At 41.6% G+C, this 19,470-nt stretch overlaps 1 protein-coding gene across 7 annotated transcripts in view; it reads left to right on the top strand.

Annotated features, from left to right (window-relative positions):
- PTPRC (protein tyrosine phosphatase receptor type C) overlaps nucleotides 1-19,470 on the top strand; it is an 846,024-nt gene that overhangs the window by 661,772 nt on the left and 164,782 nt on the right. For all 7 annotated transcript variants that reach the window (XM_069641238.1, XM_069641237.1, XM_069641234.1 and 4 more), the window contains one exon: nucleotides 9,284-9,393. In XM_069641238.1, the coding sequence (XP_069497339.1) occupies nucleotides 9,284-9,393 (110 nt within the window). The remainder of the gene's footprint in view (nucleotides 1-9,283; nucleotides 9,394-19,470) is intronic.

Raw genomic sequence — 19,470 nt, 5'->3', positions numbered from 1 at the left:
AGTGGATCACTCATTTAGTCAGTAAAAGGAGGATATGCAAAGACCTATAGCTCCTATTTTTTTGAGAGTAGCCAAACCTAAAATGAAAAGGGCTGATGGGATGAATGAGAATGTGGGAGAAGCAATTCAACTTTGAACCATTTGATGCCGAATGCCAGGCAAGCACGCAGGCAATAAGCGGTCCACAGAAAGCTGCTAAGCCGCCTAATAAGGTGGTTTGCCCCGGAAACAAGAAGCACATAGCTGTGACACCACCAATCTTTTGTATTTCAACCGCGTAATTGGCGGGAAAACCGGCTCCTATGTTAAAAACTGTCAACCGTGTTTTAGTACAGTGTGGGGATCCTATGCCTCTCTTTGACTACAGGAGCAATGATAACTCTTGTTGATGTATGGGTCCCTGCAAATCGGCTGGCTCTTGTTGGTCTGATATAACCAAAGAGCAGGCTACCAAGTTTGGCTCTGACCAATATTGTTTTGTTATTGAGTCCGTTTTTCCTTGAGAGGATAATATTGTTATGAATCGTAGAACTATCTTATCGTTGCTGTATGACATTCCTGCCTTATGGATTATTTCTACAATGACATCACTCATGGAGTACTAATAGAAGAAAATAGATTAGACATTACAGTTTTGGACATAGCATACCCGTATGTGCAAAAACCTCTTTTATCTTTTGCCGACAAGTTTAGCCAAATAGATTTTGATCTTCGCCCATATGAGGGTCTTACTACTCATTCAAACCAAATTAGAAGCAAAAATATTGTTCATTCTATGCGTGTTTCTTGTTCTGGAAGACTGAACTCACCACAGCAGGTAACAGTTTTTGATAGGGTTCTCAGCCCTTTAAGAAGAAGGGATTGATCATGTGTAGCTGAGTCCCTCAAGGAAAATAATCCTATGGCGGGGTCAGAGGCCAGGTTTTTTATATCATATCATGGAACTCGCATTGCTTCACCCACTGTATATGCAACCCTTACATTACACAGTTGGGGGAGCAGACTTAGGGCCTCATCACGACCCAGATGCTCCAGTAATTAGGGGTGCCAGTACGGGACTGGCACCGTTAATTACAGGACGCCCTATTACGAGGTCCCTTTGCGGGACCCGCTCAGAACATCTGGTCAGACCAGACGTCCTTAGCGGGTCCTGCAAGGGGACTAGGGAGCTAATAACGGGCCCGTTTTAAACAGGCCCGTTATTAGCTCCCTCCCCAATCACATTGAGCCCTATGGGGGCACAAATGGGAATGGGGATGGGGTTTTTCAATGAGGAATTACCGGGTCTTCCAAGGTTGGAATGACCCGGTAATTCCTCATTGAAGGAACCCTGTACTGGAACCCGGTATGGAGGCAGCCTTCCTCCACACTCGTAATGAGGCCCTTAGTGTTTCTGCAAGAAACGTTTTTGTTATCCTGTGCAACATTAGATGGGCTCTATGTTTGTCAACAGAAGGCATTGGGGGGAAATTGTGGAGCCCATGCAGGGGCCTTTTGGTTGCCGCTAGCACAACCTGGGCAAATTATGTATAAGTGGTAGTCGAGCATCCTCTGAGTGTGCTTGCAGTGTGGATTGATGCCATGGGGTGGTAAGCATTCTATTGATTGTAAATGTGTATTGCAATTACTTGGAGTGAAGTCAGGCTGATCTTATGGAAATATTGGAAGAGATTCTGTTGAATTGGCATGACACATATAAGGAAAGATATATAATTATTGTGTGTGATTTGAATGTCTATTGCCTAGGGAAGCACGGTACTAAAAATATGGCCCTTGACTATGGCATAAAAAACAGTGAGCTGGGAAGTATGTGGGTTAGGTTTTTAGGTGATGGGGCTTGCCCCTCTGAATGACAACATCAAGGGGGATCTGGGCAGAAGCCCCCACATGGCAGCCAGGGAAGCCAGAATGTAGGGTTGAGTTTGTTTGTATCAGGTGGTTTATTCCAACAATGTAAGTATTTTAAGGTATGCAAGGTCTTCCCGATCATTCTATATCGTTGGGTTATTTTATGTCTACTGGAATTTCCAGAACCATTATTACAGTGCCTGTGGTTGATATTAATACGAGTAAAAATCGATTGTGTTGGAGTGACCATGCAATAAGACATTTCTTAGAGACAATTGAAATTAAATGGGGCAAGGTTTTGCTATTTGAGACATGCAATCAGCGTCAATTGAATGTTTTTCTGGTTATTATTCAAAGATCTATCAAGCCTCATATCTTTACAAATGTTACCAAAGCACGGAGATCATGCTTTTTTGTTCCTGAAATTCAGGCCCTCAAAAGATAAAGAGGGGGAACATTCATCGCCTGACCAAAGCTGGTCAAAATGGTATCAAGAATGAAAAAGTAATGAAATTGGGGAAATAAAAATATAAGAATAAGGTAAAAGTGGCACACTTCTCATCCACCAGGCAGAGGGAGGGGTTATTCTGAAGATCATCATACATAATTCTGATACCAACTTTTGGAGGTTAGTTAAATCCAAAAGTAATCAGCAAAAATTGGTACAGGAAAATCCCATTTTGGAAAATTGCGTATCTAATTTTGCACAACTTTACACTTCTGATTTAGCCCTATCTGATCTTCTTAAGGTACAGTATAATTGGAATTTAGAGTTTGATTGTTTGGATATTGAGCTAATGATCAAAAAGTGCAGCCAATCCTGGGCCCAGGGACCAAATGAACTTGGGCGGACTCTTTTGGTATACTAAAATCAAAGCAGATTGGATTTTGACAGGGCGTACGGCTGGCTTGGTAATAGACCATTTGCAGCAGTCAACTCAGCAAAAACGGGTGGCCAGGATATATATTGTGAGTATAGACCTTCGGCTAGCATTTGATAAGGTGGACGGGAATATGCTCTGAAAAGAACAGAAAAGTTGCGGAGTCCCCGATCATTTTCTTAGCATCTGGTCCATCTTCATAGTAATAAAAGGTAAGGCTTAACCAACTGGGTAATTTAACACAGGATATTCCTGCAAATAACAGATGCTGGCAAGGCTGCATCCTTGCCCCCGTTTTAATTAATCTTTATTTAGCCGTCTTAGGCCAAGCTCTTTTGGATTGTACAAAAGTCAGAATGTCGCGACTACTTGGGGCTTTTGAGCAATTTTCAAAGGACAATGCCCTAATTACAAATACTGCAAAGTCAAAAATGCTTGTGCTTAAAGCTGGGAATAAAGGTGTAAAGTTTGCCTGGCGGCTGCATGGTACAACTATTGATGAGGTCCCAAATCTGAGATACTTGGATTTTCAAGTATCTGCCACTCCTGGGAAAGGGATGCGGATCAAGTATCTATTTGAAAAAGCAAAACACCTGTTGTGTCTGATGAAATATCTACACAATCGCTTTGGGAAATTTTTCTTAGTACTGTGACTAATCCCTGGGTATTGTCACTCCTCCCATGGTGGGAACCCCTTCCCATGAGGCCAGGAAGGTGGGACCACTAACCGATAGTCTCCCTGGGGGTGATTCTCAGTGGGTGTATCTCATGGGGAGGGGAACCCTCCATGGGACCAAAGATGACTATAGTGGGAGAAGATAGTATACACCCCCCTCTATTTCTGTCCCCTCACTCCTCTCACCCCACTCCACCCTTTATATATCCACACAAGTCATGATGAAGAAGAGTAAACATTACCCAGATGGAGTACTTTTTACAACTGACGTGAAGAATATTGAGCAAGGAGGAGAAAGCTCACCACAGAATCAACATATTCATTCAACAGATTCAGTCATTCAGAGTCAAAGGGAATCAAAGGGAAACATACAAAAGGGATGAACGACGACTATACACTGAGGCAGGTCCTCCCCGGAGGAACCGAAAGCTGATTGGAGGCTCACAGCAGAGAACAGGGGACGCTGATGGAGCCTCGCTGAGCACACACTGTGCTCAGAGCTATCCTTGCTGGAGAATCGGAGGTCCTGGAGAAAGCAGGTACCGGACCACGCGGTGAAAGCAATAGACATGAGCTGAGAGGGACCAGGCTTGGAAGCATGGCGAAGAGATGCTGAGAGTGCAGAAAGGTGTCCAGAAGCCCACAACAAGCAGACACGATCTTGCAAGGTCACCCAACAAAGCTGGTAATGCCACAAAAGGCATCTAGGTTACTGAAGTGGGTAACAGGGATTATGTAGAGTGAAGGAGGCAGTTGGGGAACGTCGAGGTACCCTTTCTCCCTTGCCTCAGTACTTGGGAAGACATACAAGGTGGACATGTGAACAACAGTACCTGGCAGGTTAGTGAACCAGGCCTGGCTAAGATATGCAACACACCAGAGATAGAGAGTGGTCTGGGACCCATATGAGATGGGATAAGCCTTGCAAGTACAGTGCATCAGGGTCTTGGACCCACATTAGTTTGGTGAAGCCCTGCAGGAACAGCACAGAAGGGTAAGGGACCATTACAGTTTAAAGAAGCACACAGACAAGGGGCTGAGGCCCATAGCAAGTTGGTGAAACCCAAGACCGCATGAAGAGAGAGGTGTCTGGGACACCACATAAGGTAGAGAAAAGAGGAAGAGAAGCACAGGGGAAGGGTTGAGGGCACATTGCTTAAAGAAAATATTCTTTCTGGAACAACCCAAGCCACAGTCAAATCTGGCAGGATAGTACACCAGACTTGATGCTACAATTGTGAACTTTGCTTTTTAGTCACTGTTTTTGTGAAACATAACTTCAGGCGAAGAGAAGAACACCCACAGTCAAGTCTGGCATTATAGTGAACCAGCCTTGATAAAACATTTGTGAAGTAAAAGAAGAAGTGTGGAAGGGACTCCCCCTTGATACTTTGGAATTGTGTTTTCGCACCAGGAATGAAACATTAAGAAACTAACATTCTAGTTGGAGTGCAGTATGAGAGAAGACTCCTTCTGGACCAAGAAGACCACAGTTTTCTTTAGTTAAGTTAGTGTCTAAGGGACGGAAATGGATTTGGACACAGGACGGTGGACATTTTTCGTTTTCAGACATCCTGACAGAATCCCTAGTATTATTGCTGCGGTAGGGAGTCCCCTCTTAGAAATAGTGCCAGATTGTTTTTTCCTTTTCTTTGTCCTTAATAAAAGTATTTGCCAACAAGTAAGTCACGTCTGTGTCAGACTCGTACTTCTGCACACTTACAGTACCCATAATGAAGTTTTATGAGGTAAATATTGTACCCAGTATTTAACATGGCTTGGAAATATATTATTTGCTTTGTGACTATGACTTAGATCCCATTGAGGGCCTACTTTAGAGAGATACCTTGGGGTTACCACAATCGGTCCCAATGTCTGTAATACGGTACAAATTAGGCATTGTCTCCATGAATACAAAGGAAATATGGAAAAAGCTACAGCTTTGTGACAGCATTTTTAATTCACCATCATACTCTATCTATGGGACTCTTGAGGCGAAAACAGTTCGGGAGTGTGCCGCATTGCTGCATCATTGTGAAATACGATTAGGAAAAATACCTTATTCATTGAAAGTAATGAAGGAGAATCTTCCTGCATGTAATAAAAAAGTTATGGGAAAACGATTGGGTCATGTGATGAATCTGATGGCGTCATCACGGTTGACTTCCTTCCATTTGGCCAGGGACGGAAGCCACTGCCTGGTCCTGACCCCGGGGGTGGCTATGTGAGGGAGGATCATATGGGAAGAAACAACCTCCAGGAGGAAGTGGTGGTTATCAATTCATGAGACATGGCATCCCCCTTTTCCCTTGCAGGATGAATCTGCCAAAAATAACACTATAATGGCAAATTGTGGTTCTTTCTCTGCTACTTCAAAGGTGAATGCTGAATTTCCCTCAAATAATTCTTTAGATAAACTTTCAAACATGGATTCACCCTCAGAATATGTTAAAACCATTCCTTCAATATTGTTGTGCAAGTTAGTAAAAAAAAACTACTATTCTCAGAAACACCTTAACATTGTGACGAGGAAGAGGAATGGAGGAATAGAGGAATGCAGAGCAGAAGAAGCCCCGAGCACAGGCAACGCTCCAGTTATTGTGGGCATAGATCTGTGACCAGGATGTTTAAAAGAAGATCTCAAGAAGAAATTGCAGACTGCTGGTTGGAGTGGGCTGCAGCTCTTTGAGTGGCCGAAGAACTAAAGGAAGCACGTAGGAGTCAATCAGCTCTTACGGTGAACAGTAGAGGATGATGCAAAGAAGAATTTATGTGGGAATGCCAGAAGCAAGAGCAGTACTGCTCAATGTTCACAAGTGGAAAAGCGCAAAGAGAAGCTTACCAGAGAGCCACGAGGAGAGCAGCCCAGCCAAAGCCACGGGAGCCGTGGAAACTGAAAGCCGAACTGCACGAAGCGGAGAGAAACCAGCAGGACCATCGGCGAGCTGCAAACAGACCCAGAGATGCCATGAAGAGTCCACGCTGGAAGGAAGGGAGCACCAGGACATAATGGTGAACATGCTGTATGTTAAATGTTGAACTTTTCAATTGGATAAAGAGAAAAAAATGTTTCTTAAAACTGAAAGTAAGGAGTTAAAAGCATGTTGCCCCAGAAGGGAAATTTTAGCGGACAATTAAATTAACCCACAATATTAAGGTGGTGAATGATTGGAACTGTGAGCATAGCACTGAGGCAATGTATTATGGATTAAAGTAATTACCTAACAGGACTAATGTGGTAAACTATCAAAGGTGGAGTTGCAGAGACAGGCAGCTACAAGAAGTCCTGGCAGGAGAGTATAGCAGGCAATTACAAGTGTGTGAAAACAAGATGTCCTGGCAGAAACGTACACCAGGCAATCACAGGTGTGTGCATACAGGGAAACAGAGAAAATCTGGCAGGAAAGTATACCAGGTATCCTGATATCCACATAGGACAAAGACAAATAGATCTATATGACTTTGATATTGAGCAAGAGGAAAGAGAAGAACTATTATTATTAAGAAATTTTGAAGAAGAATCCAGGGCACTGGAAACACCCTCTGGATGAAGGAGCCATATCCTTGAGAGACTTTATGTTGGAGTTTTTTATTACTTTTTGAACACATTTGAAATACTGAATGCCAAACATATTATCCTTTTCACCTTAATATTTATTTTATCAGAATGTGAGGGTCAGAATAGTACTTTGGACACAGGACGGTTTTTGTTTTGGACATTCAGAAACTGACAGGTCCTTAGTTTTGTGTTTAGGTAGGGAAACACCTCTAGTACAGGGACAGCAAGGCCTTTTCCCAAGCCCTTTTATATTATCAATAAATGTCGTTAGCCAAAAACCATGTCTAAATTGTGTCCGACTTTCATTCTTGACCATTCACAGTCATTACATGTGGAAAGTTGGGCGTTTATAAGAGATATAGCAATCTGGGGCTGAGCCAGCATAAAAGGGACAAACCAGCATACTTTCTCATAAAATACCCTTCTTGGACATTTTCTAGATCAATCCTGCAATTCTGATTAAATGTACTGCCTACTATGGCGAATCAGTTCATGTGGAAAGAGAGAATCTTAAATGGTCCAGAATGTCATTACTGTCAGACTGATATTGAAGGTCTAAAACACCTGGTTCTTGAATGTCATGCACTCCAGGACTTTCCAATGTCTCACTTTGAATGTTTTATTCAGGATCTAAGATTATCCCCATGGGAGCTCCATTGGGAAAGATTATTTCTGGATCATTGTCCAATTTCATCTTTGACAGCACTTTATCGGTTTCTTGTATAAAGTAATCTATCACCCATGTTTATAAGCTTATTGCCTATTTTATGGTGTGTTTTATTGTTTGAAATTTATTGTGTAATGTGTGTTTTATATTGTGAATGTGTGTAAAGGTTTAAACCATGTGATGCAATAAATAAATAAAAGATGTAGCTTTGTGTAGACCTTATGTAAGAGGGAAACAAGCAAGGGACTTACCAGTGTATGGCATAAGAGACTGAGAACTGAACACACTAGGTGGACTACTGTAGTTTGAAACATCTGTCACTTTTAGGGGACTGGTATAAAGAAACAGGTTGATGAGACAGAATGTTTATGAGTTTGGGATCAGCTGATGTCTTGCACACAAGTTGCACAGATGGATGTAACCAGCAGGTCACAGAACTAGGTTTTCCATCAAAAGCATTTAACCTGATCATGTACATTTGCAAAAGTGTTCACTCGTGCTAGTCAAACACAAAAAAATTAAATGTGGTTTATACAAAAAAATGTACATATGCTAACCTAAACTTCACTTAAAGCATGGAGACAGTGCAGTGTTTTACAGTGGAAATACTGTAATTAGGCATTATGTTACAATTTACATTTTCAGGAATGGATTTGCATGACTGTCTTTCAAAAATGTAATGCTGTCATGTACTGGTCTTTTCCAAACAGAATATAGTTAGCTTAATCAAAGTATCATCCTGATTACTTTGGGTTTGCAATAATTTGAAGAAAAAATATTTTCTTGGGTAGCACTCCCACACAGGCCTTTGAGCTGTGCTTTCTTTTAACAGTGCAATTTAAATCGTCAGCTATGCTACACCAGTGTCAATGTCATTAGCAAACCCACAGAATTGCATAGCAAATTGCGATGTGACACTGCTTATTTTATGCCTTTCCCTACAAAGGAATGCCTTTCTATTCCCTGGACCCAGAACGCCTTGTGTGTCATGTTTTGCATCTTCATGCTAATTATTCCTGTCACCAGCAACCAAATAGCTCGATCAACTATGGATAGATGTTTTATCTTGGTGAGCCTTTGATTTGTTCTAATAGCCTTGCTTTGACAAAATTATCAGCAAAACCAGTATACAGAGAGCTAGCACACTGAAGATGTGATATGCCTCCTGATTCCAAAGCGGACAACTTATCCTTAAGGCACACAGTTTCATAAAAGGCAATGTCTGCTCTTTTTGCTAGCCTCTACAGTCACAACACTGAGAAATGTGTTTCTTAAAGGAATAGCTTTCCTTACAGAATTCAAGTTAGGTGAAAGAAAAAGCCCTTAGTCTGATCTAGTTGTGCTGCAATGGTCGAATGCTGCAGAAGTCATACTACTCATATAATGCTTTCCTGGCAAAATAAAAGACAGCAATGCAACAGTGAGGAAATCAAAATCTGAAAACTTTATAAATGCCATGTAAGAAAATATATTTTTGAGTCCTGTCAAAGTATTGTCTTTTCCATTCCATTATATTGAAATTTCCAAAGGTTCTCAGTTTTCACTATTGTTAGTTACTTTGTTAACATAGAAACATTCCTGTAAAAATATTCTAGCAAGGTATTCAATAACATGTCAATTTATTTACCTTATGATGCTGATGATCTTCACAGGTGACGAAAAACAACTTTTGAGTGTAGACCCAATTCCTGGCGAACTTCTGTTAGAGACCCACAGGAGGAAGATGGCTGATGAAGCAAGGCTCTTTCTTGCTGAATTTCAGGTTTGTTTTCAAATGGCATTTATCATGTGTGTGTTTCAATGTTAAACTCTGAAAACTAAACATGAAAAAAGGGATGTTATGTTATTGTTACCTCTATAAACACTATCAGCAGGGGGTATCCTGGCACTGTATCAAATTCCTCTAATGGTAGCTGATGGACTACGCATGAGACACTTGCCAAACCTGACAAATAATAGCTTAACTGATATCCTTTCCCAAAAACACCTCGATAACGCAGCTTGGTTTGTAAAGTATTTATCAAAATGTTGAAAAAATAATTTAAATGAACTTTGACATCACTTAGATTTCACAGTCCGAATCAGACCCAATCCATTTCATAAAGAATGGATTGACTGCAATTGGACATATATGAACAATTATTGGCTTCTGGTCAAATAAATGTCCCCTCAAAAAGCAAATTGTATAAATGTTGCTGGAAATATATACCTCCCCTAGGAGCAATAATTTAGATTGATTGACCAGGTTGGAAGGCCGCACTAAGAATTATGGGCCTTGAACATAAAGTTGTTGTATAGATTTGCATTAATTCATTTTAGGTTTGACCTCTTTCCAGTCAACGGAACACTGGTGATCTGGAAGGGTTTGAACAATCAAACATCAGAATGCCCATTTCAAAGCTTCAAAAGGGTCACTTGTGCATCTGTCACGCAAAATGCTAATGCAAAATACCAGCTCCTCTATAATTTTATGAGTTCTTTATGAACAAATTTAATAGTAATCAATCAAATATTGATCAAAACATTTCTACTTCCTAATACACCCCACCGGATAGTGATCAAATAAAATTCTTATTTGAATACATTCAATTTCACTCCAGTCACTCCTGAGGAAAAGTCTATCCTAATTACAACCTTAAAACTGACAAATCATCACTATCACTTCATTCCAGCATGTATGGCCAAACAACATGCATCTGAATTAAGCAAATGAATATCTAGTTTAATAAACTTTTCCTCTGCCCAAGGCATGTTCCCAAAGGAGCTTAATGGGTCCTTTTTGACTCCACTATTAAAGGACCCTTTGTTGGATCATAATATACTCAGGAATTATCGTCCAATTGCAGGCCTGACATGGCCCATGAAAATCCTTGAAAAGGTTGCCACCTCACAACTACAAAGGTTTTTGGAAGATCATCAGCTTCATGAGCCCTGTCGCTGTACAGAGACAGCACTTGCTTGACCTATCAGTGGGATTCGACACAGTTGACTTCGATATACTCGAATCTAGACGGACCGAAGTCACTCAAGTTTCGGATGATTCCCTAAAATGTTTTTCATCTTTCCTGTTTGATCGGATCCAAAAAGTGACATTGGGAGCTCAATACTCTAGCTCTCTTCCTGTTCTTGTGGTATTCCACAAGATTCCCCCCTTTCACATCTATTATTTAATATCTATATTCTACCACTATTGAGCTTTTTTTTCCAAATTCAGCCTATGTTACCACTCATATGCCGATGAATACACAGATTCATCAGACTCAATCAAATGATTATCTGACTGCGCTCAAGAAATACAAGGCTGTATGTTGCCAAATAGGTTGCAATTTAACCCCACCAAAACAGAGGTTATTTTATTCGGCCGCAAACATCTTTTGGCTGACTCACAACAAAACACCTCTTGCCTTTTCCTTTTGATCTTCCTATTTCTTTCACGCATAAAGTCAAAAATCTTGGCTTCATTTGGAAGTCTAATTTAAACTGCAATCTGCAGATCAGATCAGTGAGACCGTATAGTGTATTTACTGCCGGCTGTGAGGGTTCAGAAATGTTAGGGTGTACAACTTTGTGAAGATTTTTCAAACTATGCTGTTATATTAACTCAAAAGGCTGGATATACGCCTCACTATCCCTACCATGACATTTCCCTGCCTAAAATAAACTAAAGGAAACACTTTAACAAAAGGATTCTGTCCCCTCACACTTATATATACAATAACTCAACAAGGTAGTGTATGACAGTTCACATATAACAAATTTAACAGTAATATTCCCAACCTGATAACAGTCTCTCCTTATAATCTGGGTGAATTCCCCTTCGCCAGATCCAGCAGGATTCTATTCATCAGTTCCAAAAGGCTAAGGCAATCCTGTTTTGTAACAAAGTTCCAATTCATTACTTTCGGTTCCACCTGACAACAAATGTTCTAACTTGACAACAAGAGCTCCAACTAGAAATCCAGCAACTGTTCAAAATTGTTCAACAAGGTTTGTTCTCCTTCCACTTGTGACAAAAAGCTCAAAAGAACTTTTGCTTATGAACCAAGTATACTTCCACAGTTTATTAGGATCAACAGAAATGTCTTTGTGAAGATCATTCTGCAACAGTTCATTAGCCACATCTTATAACAATATTTAGATGATTTTGCAACAGTAAACGCAAAACTTGCTTCAGCAATATTAATTTGTCAGGATGATTCCACAACAGTTCACAAGAACATCTCCTGAATGCCTTTTATCAGAAGGGCAGCCCTCCTGCCACTCTTGTTTTCCCACTTCTGCATAAACCAAGTGCTGACAATAATTATTTCTCACTCTTTGACTTTGGCAGTATGGGTTTAAGCCAGTTCCTCATGTGACCTCCTTTACACATGGTCATTATAGTTTACAAACACTTGATTTCTTAATTGCCCTCTCTTGGCTTTGGCAATGTTGTTGCTTTATATCTTGCCTTGGTATGATTCTCATTTGGCTTTTCCAATAGTGTTTTCTATTGATTTCTCAATGCTGCTGGTCTCTGCTCCACATACATACATTCACACCTTTTTGGTCTGAGGGTTAAACTCTTGTTCTGCCACCTGCTTCGTTTTAAGTGAATTTGGTTTGCAATAGGGTAATCAATCTGCTTTATGTCAGTTCTGTATTTAAAACAATGTTTCTTTTCCGACTTTACACTGTTTACCGCTGTTTGTGCTTAAGTGGGCTGAACTTGGCCAGTGGGTGGTAACAGAGCGCTCTGGTGTTGCAATCTACACGTGAACTCACCAGGTCTGACGTGCGCATCCACTTGCCTCGCTGTCTCCAATCCCTTTGAATCTGCTTTGCTGAGCAGACCGGCAACCTCTCTTTCTCTGCGTCCCGCTGCCCACGCTAGTCAATGAAGGAAATCTCTTTGCTCCCCGGTGTTTGCCAACCACTGAAGCCTGTCTGACAAATTGAAAAAGCTTCAAATTGCATGCTTTTCACAGTGCGACCTCTGTTGCTGTGGTCCTCAGGGGTAGAGCCGTATCTCACAACGCTTCACACTGTGCAACCTCTGCAATTAAGATTCTGAACAGCAAAGACTCTACCAGGACCGGCATCCGTTCAGTACACAACGGTGGTCCCTGCGTGTCTGCTCTCCTCCAACGTCTGCTACTGCTGTCACAACAGTTCCAACTCCTGCTACTACTCTTCTTGGCATCCACAATGTCAAAGTCAGCTTATCGAGTGGAAATAACAATACCAAGTTCCTTTCTCTTCTCACTTCTATTCCTTAAAGGAGTATTATAAGGATTAAATGAAGTATTTGGCTTCAGAGGGTAATGAGGGTTTTCATGGTCTAAATTGGTAATATTTACAGGTTCATCTCCATTATTCTTCTGGGAGTCGTAGGTGCTTTCATCCCTATTGATGGCAGTCACTTTAAAGGGAGTTGTCTTACTGCAAATACACAACGGGCTATGATTTTTTTCACCCACATTCAGATAGCTAGCTTGGGAAAATACAGCTCTCTCTGAGAGCAAACCATTACAGATTCTAGTATCAATGATATTTCCTTCCTTGGGGAAGCCAGATATTGGCTCACCTTGAGCTTGAATTGATGTTTCGGATGGTAACCTGTTCTTCTCTTGAGTTACCCTCTTGCCTTTAGAGGGATTTTGTATATCAAAGAGGAATGGTCTTTCCCTACTAGATGCCACAATGCCTGCCTAAATGTATTCAAGGCTGGACAGAAGGGACCCCTGCAGGAACAACTTTCTGGGGGGAAACCTGAGGAAACAGAGGCTCCTCTTCAAGATCCATTGTCTTGTTTTGTCTAAGTGCCTCCCTGGTGTTGAGAGGCAAATGAACACATCATCAATAGCTTCTGTCCTGCACTCAATCCAATAATGCACAGGTGAGAAACATTACTCAATCAGACAAACATACCACCCTTATCCCAGGCAGGTACAAGACATAGAAATAATTTAAGCTAAAAATGGCAAAAGCAGTCAAACTGATGTTGTAACATCAATAGGTGCATGCACTAGACACAAAGTAGATATCCACCTCACATGAACACATACACAATTAATGACCAATTTATAAACACATAGGTAATTTCTACATGAAGAACATTAGCATAGCATCCACAAGATATGAAGAACACTAACATAACCAATGTATAAACTGAATGCAACACAAATTACATGCAAATATTGCTCTTCAATATAGAAATAAGAGTGTAATAGGGCAGTGTGAGAAACCTGAGGGCCTCCTCGCATCTACTCCCCTTGGGTCCTCTTCTCAGGAGGTCAGGGAAAGGCCATGGCTTTTGGATCCTGACCCTGGGGGTGGAGAAGTGAAGGAGGATCACCTAGGCGGAGGATCCTTGGAGATTGGGAATGAGATATCCTTGGCTAAGATATTGTATCCCTCATTTCCATTTCAGGAGGAACCTTCAATCCCAGACGCAGTTATCAAATAATGCTACCCCTGTCCCACTGACCAAGAAAGCACCGGGAGTTATTATCAGTGTAGAAGCACCAGGAACAGGGTGAAGAAGAGAAGGTTTAAGGGTGCAACAGGTTATTCCCTTTTACCTTATGGGAACCAACCTAAACCTTATGTGGTCTTTATGGGATATTACAAAACCTCTGCCTTCATTTTCACTTATTCAATCCACTGCAGTACTGGGACGAGGAAGAGGCGACTAGAAGTAATGAACACTAGTAAGTCATTTCACCACTCTAGTAGTAGTAGACGAGGAAAAGGCCTGTAAAGTATTGTAAAGGTCAGGTATGTCCCACATTCTCCTCTAATTTCAGTCAGACAATTTCAATTGGGAACGCACACCTGTAACCTGTCAAGTGGTTGCAGGTGTATAAGAAGGGAGGAGACCAGCAGCAAAGGGACCAGGATGGAGACCAAGACCAGCAGGGGATCCTGTTTGTGAGGAGGCAGCCGTGGTGGGTCCTGCAGTAGAGCCAGGAGACCAGCAAATGACCCCAGGGAACTGTGAAACCCAGGAGCAGGCAGGCAGTGCGAAAACCGCAGGTGTGGGAGCCTCCAAGGTCAGAAATACGCAGCGGGAGCTGCAGGCAAATAAAAGGAAACAAAGTAGCCACAAGCCTACGTGGAAGAGAAACAGAGCTGCCGGCTGGAACAGAGGAGCACCCAAAGTGTGAGCGGGGCTTGCGGTGGATGACAAGCCAGCAGGCGGAGCTGAAATGAACCAGCACAACTGTCCAATAAGAACACCTGGGACCGATGAGTGAAGGGGAAAGTCACTTGGAACCAGGCCACTCTTGGGGGCTGTGTGGAAGTGAGATGAATGGCAAATGCACAGAAAAGTATACATATAGTGAAATAAACCCGAAGCCACTGGTTGGGAGAAAAGTGAAAGCGGCGTAAGTGAAACAATGACTAATATTGAATACCGAACTGAATATATACTTTATGGGCAAAGCTACGGCCTGATGACAGATGAATGTGAAATTGCAACATATGAGATAAGAGCGCAAGTGTGGAAAATTGCGAAAGAGCATGACAGAAAGGTGGGGAAGAAAATAAAACCACTGCAAAGTGAATTTTATATATGAGCACAGTGTGGCAAGGCCAAAGACTGGAAAAGGATTTGTGGCATAATGTGGCAAAGCCAAGAGGCTGACAAGGAGCAGCCACCTGAGGGTGAAACCTTCACATAAAGCCAAGAAGCTGACAAGGAGAAGCCACGTGAGTGAGAATATACACACAGGGTCATATACAGAAGAACCTGTGTGGGTTATTAAAGAGCCTCGGGTTCCTGGTTTGTGCAACATGTGATGGGTGGACTGTGTGGTCTGACAACTTTGCTTAGAAGAGAGGGGCCCTCAATTGTCAAAGCCAAAGACATTGGTGAAGTAAAACCAAGAAGGAGTAATCTGATTGAACTGTTTTTCCAATCCAGAGAGAGTGTCAAGTTGAACGGGAGTTGTTTTGAACTTTGAAAGACTGAGGCTATGTAAAAATTGGTAAGTTGAAGTCTTGTGGAAGGGAAACCTGAGACTAAAGGAACTTTAGTGCTGTCTTGAGGATGTAAACCTCAAGATCTTTTTTTCCGGAACTGTGTTGTCTTGAACTTGGGAAAGGGAACTCCCGAAGATTTGTGGAACTGATTTGGGAAAAGTAGGCACGAGACTGTTGAGGAACTTTTTAAAACTTGGGGAAGGAGAGCTGAAAAACAAGCTAGAAGCTGAAAGAAGCTCAGAACTTTATTTTGATCTTCATTTCTTTCATTGCTAACATCCCTACACATTGTTTAGCTATAGTTGTCAGGGCAAGGATAGGTTTTGGATACAGGCAGACTTTTAAGTTGAACTTTATGTCTCTGACTTTCCTTATTTCATTCAGGTAGGGAAACTCCACCTTATTTAAGGGCCAGTTAGGTCTTCATCCATCCTGAAATGCGTGTTAATAAAGAGATTCTGTTTGAACTTTCAATCTGTTGTCTGTGTCTTATTTCATGATGTAGCCATCTTCTTTGAAATGGATGCCACAGCCTGCCTTTAAATAGAAAAACGTCTCAAGGCCTTCAAAAAACTCAAAAGGCTGAATCTTTAGAAATACAGAGCTCTGCAGAGTGCAGGCACTAGTTAGCAGTTAGTGCGAAGGCCAGAAAGAGAGAGGGTGGATGGAAACAGCGGTTCGAAGGAAGGAGATAGTGATTCCCAGGACATAGACGGGATACTCCCCAACTAATTCACGTGTACAAGAGCACCAATGACTCTTGTTAGCAGAAGGCCAGGGCACAGTGAGCCAAAAGGACACCATGGAGAATAACTCAAGGGAATCGACAGAGGCAGCAGAATGCACTTCACACATATTCATAATATCTAAAACCCCAATAAATAGGAGTTCATTCCACTTCATACATGGTCCTCTAGCACGTGACTCATAATTTGAAGACACTGGCTATTCATTTGGTTCCAGCAGAAAATAGGAAACCTGTGTACTCCCTAAAAGCACACATAGACCCAAGGTCAAGAACATAGAGATTGCCAATAATATATAGAAGACCGTTCATGGGCCTCTCACCTCCTACTTACTACCTGTCTAGGGCATATCTTGACAACCTGTCAAAATGTCTACGGTTGGTTAGCAAGAAACCAACCCATCGAAACCCTTAGTGTCATGCCGCCCATCATGTATTATGCCAGCAAAATCAGTTTTCTTCGAAGTTCTGTATTTGTACTTTGATCAATATTGGGATGGTCTCAGTATGAGCCATTACAGACAATTTACCCTATTAACTGTCTAACCCTTATATGATCCATATGTAGCCTCATCCCTTAACCAATCCGTGTAGGTTTTCTAAAATTGTGATGATGTATGATACAAGAGATGATGCATCAAAAGTACTTAAGATGTTGTTTTGTATGAATTCGGGAAGAGACTCAACACGTTGATGCTGGTATGCTGTCCATGCTTTATTTGGATGATAATAAAGTTGAGCCTTTTACTGGGAACCTCTGGGCCCACTGAACAGTGGCTTAGCATATACCTACCTTGTTTCTAAGATCACTGCCTATCATCCAGCACATCCTCTGTGCTTGTCCGCTCAAAATATGCTACATCTCACTTTTTACATAGAGGTGATAGGTGTTTTTCTGTACTCAGTCTACGTGCATGGAACACACTCCCTTTTGACCTTCGGAAGCTTGATTCCTATATTTCGGAAGAAGCTCAAAACATACCTCCTTTTTATGACATTCTACAATGAGGCTACCTGTTTTTTCTTCAATAAACATCTGCACCCAGATACAGTCTTCTCTGTCTGGCTTGCCCATATACCAAGGAAACAAGCATGATAGAAATCAAAAACTCAAATTCTCCTCTCTTAACAGCAACAGCAAAAACGGCCCCCCACATGTCCATATTGCTCACATATATTGTGTGCCCAGCATGTGGGCTAAAGTTCAAATATTGTATAACCCAGTTAACAATGGTTTACCCCCCCAAAATGTTCAAAAGCAGTGGAGCCGGAAGTGCCCCCCTTTCAGTGTATATGTTGAATCAGCAACTATAACAGATTCTGAAAATGTTTTTTTACAAACATAATGCATTTCTTTTCACTCACAAACAGACATTTTTGGGGTAGTGATTGATACAGTTTTTAATGAACTGATCTTCCCTCCAGTTGACTTGTGCAACCTGTCGGGGGTCAGAAATGTGAGGCTGACAACTTTATGAAGGTTTTTCAAAAAAGATGCCATTTTATTAAACTCAAAAAGGTTTGCTAACCGCCTCACTATCCCTACCCTAACAAAGATTTTCCCTACCTTAAAAATAAAAAACTAAAGGAAACACTCTAACAAAAGGATTCTGTCCCTCATACTTGTACATACAACAAAACAACAAAGTAGTACACAGCATTTCAGATATAACAAATATAACCGTTATGTTCAAGCCCTGGTAACTGTTCCTGGGTGAGTTCTCCTTCCCCAGATTCAATCAGGTTTTCAATCAACAGTTCAAAGGAATAAGGAAATCCTGTCTTGCAACAACGTTCTAACAAAGTTCCTTCTACTCCAGTAAGTCTCTCACTTGGGCTTGAGCAACAGTTCAAAATGTTCAGTAAGTATTTTATCTCTCCACTTGTGGCAGAGAGTTCCACACAAGTTCTTCTTAGAAAACTGTTCATTAGTATCATTAAAACTAGTTCCGTCAGTATAATTCTGCAACAGTTCACAAAATAATTGCATCAGCAACATTGATTTGTCAGGATGGTTCAACAATATTTCACCATGAGCTTTTGAGGTCTTGCCTCTTCTTCTTGAACATTTTTAACCACACCACAGTATGTCAATGACTTTTTACTGGTACACTCACCTGCCAGGCTTATACTACAAGCTCCCTTGCCCTGGTGTACTCGCCTGCCAGGACCAATTAAACTACTACAAGTATTTCTGTGGCACAGTTCTACTTAACACAACTAGTCTTTTGACTTTCCACATCATATTTGAGTGCTACTTCTGGGAAAACATGAGATACATTGGTACTGTTTGTTCCACACTTTTTATTGCCACATGTAATGCAGGTTATGCTCATCTCCTCCGGAACTCTTGTTTTCCCACTCTTGCATTAACCATGTGCAGACAATGGGTTTCTCTCGCTCTGGATCTTCTTTGGCTCAGGCAATGCATATTTAGGTCAGTTCCCCCTATTGCTTTTTCCTCCCTCCTACAATATGGTCTTTAAACAACTTGATTCTTAATTGCCCTCCCTTGGCTTTGGCAATGTTGATTCTTTTTAACTGGATTTGTTATTGCACTCTTTTCGCTTTGGCAACAGTTGTTTATATTGGTTTTCAGTAATATTGCCCCCTTGTGGTGTTGGCAGTTATTCTGACCTTCAAAAAAACACCATAACCCTTTGTAAGCCTGCTTGCCAAGTTCTTATGATGCCACTTGCTCTACTTCGTATCAGCTTGGTATTCAAAATAATTATCGTTCTGCTTCTACGACTTTGAACTTGTTCCATTAGTTCGATATTTAAAACACCCTGACTTAGACAGCAGGCGGTTACGGAGTGCTCCGGGGTCACTGTACACTAGCGAACTCACTGGGTTTCGCTTGCACGTCCGCTCGCTTGGCTGCCTTTTGGGTAGGTCTACTTCTTCTACACAGAAAACTGCTTCACTCGGTTTTCCCCAGCCTGTGTTGGTCAGAAAATGAGCATTCCTTGCGCCAAAGGCTCTCTGGTGCTTGCCTACCACCAGAGCCTGCCTTACTGTGGGGAAAGCTTCTCAACTTCACGCTTCCCACCATGCAACCTCAGCAACCACGATCTTCAGGGGGAAGGCTTTTACAAATGATGCTTCCCACTGCGCGACCTCTGC

This window comes from Ambystoma mexicanum, chromosome 1q, assembly GCF_040938575.1.
Source record: "Ambystoma mexicanum isolate Mex_15411 chromosome 1q, UKY_AmexF1_1, whole genome shotgun sequence".
In the NCBI taxonomy this organism is placed as follows: Eukaryota; Metazoa; Chordata; class Amphibia; order Caudata; family Ambystomatidae; genus Ambystoma; species Ambystoma mexicanum.
Note: the sequence above shows the minus strand (reverse complement) of the source record. Positions and strands in the feature narration are given on the sequence as shown.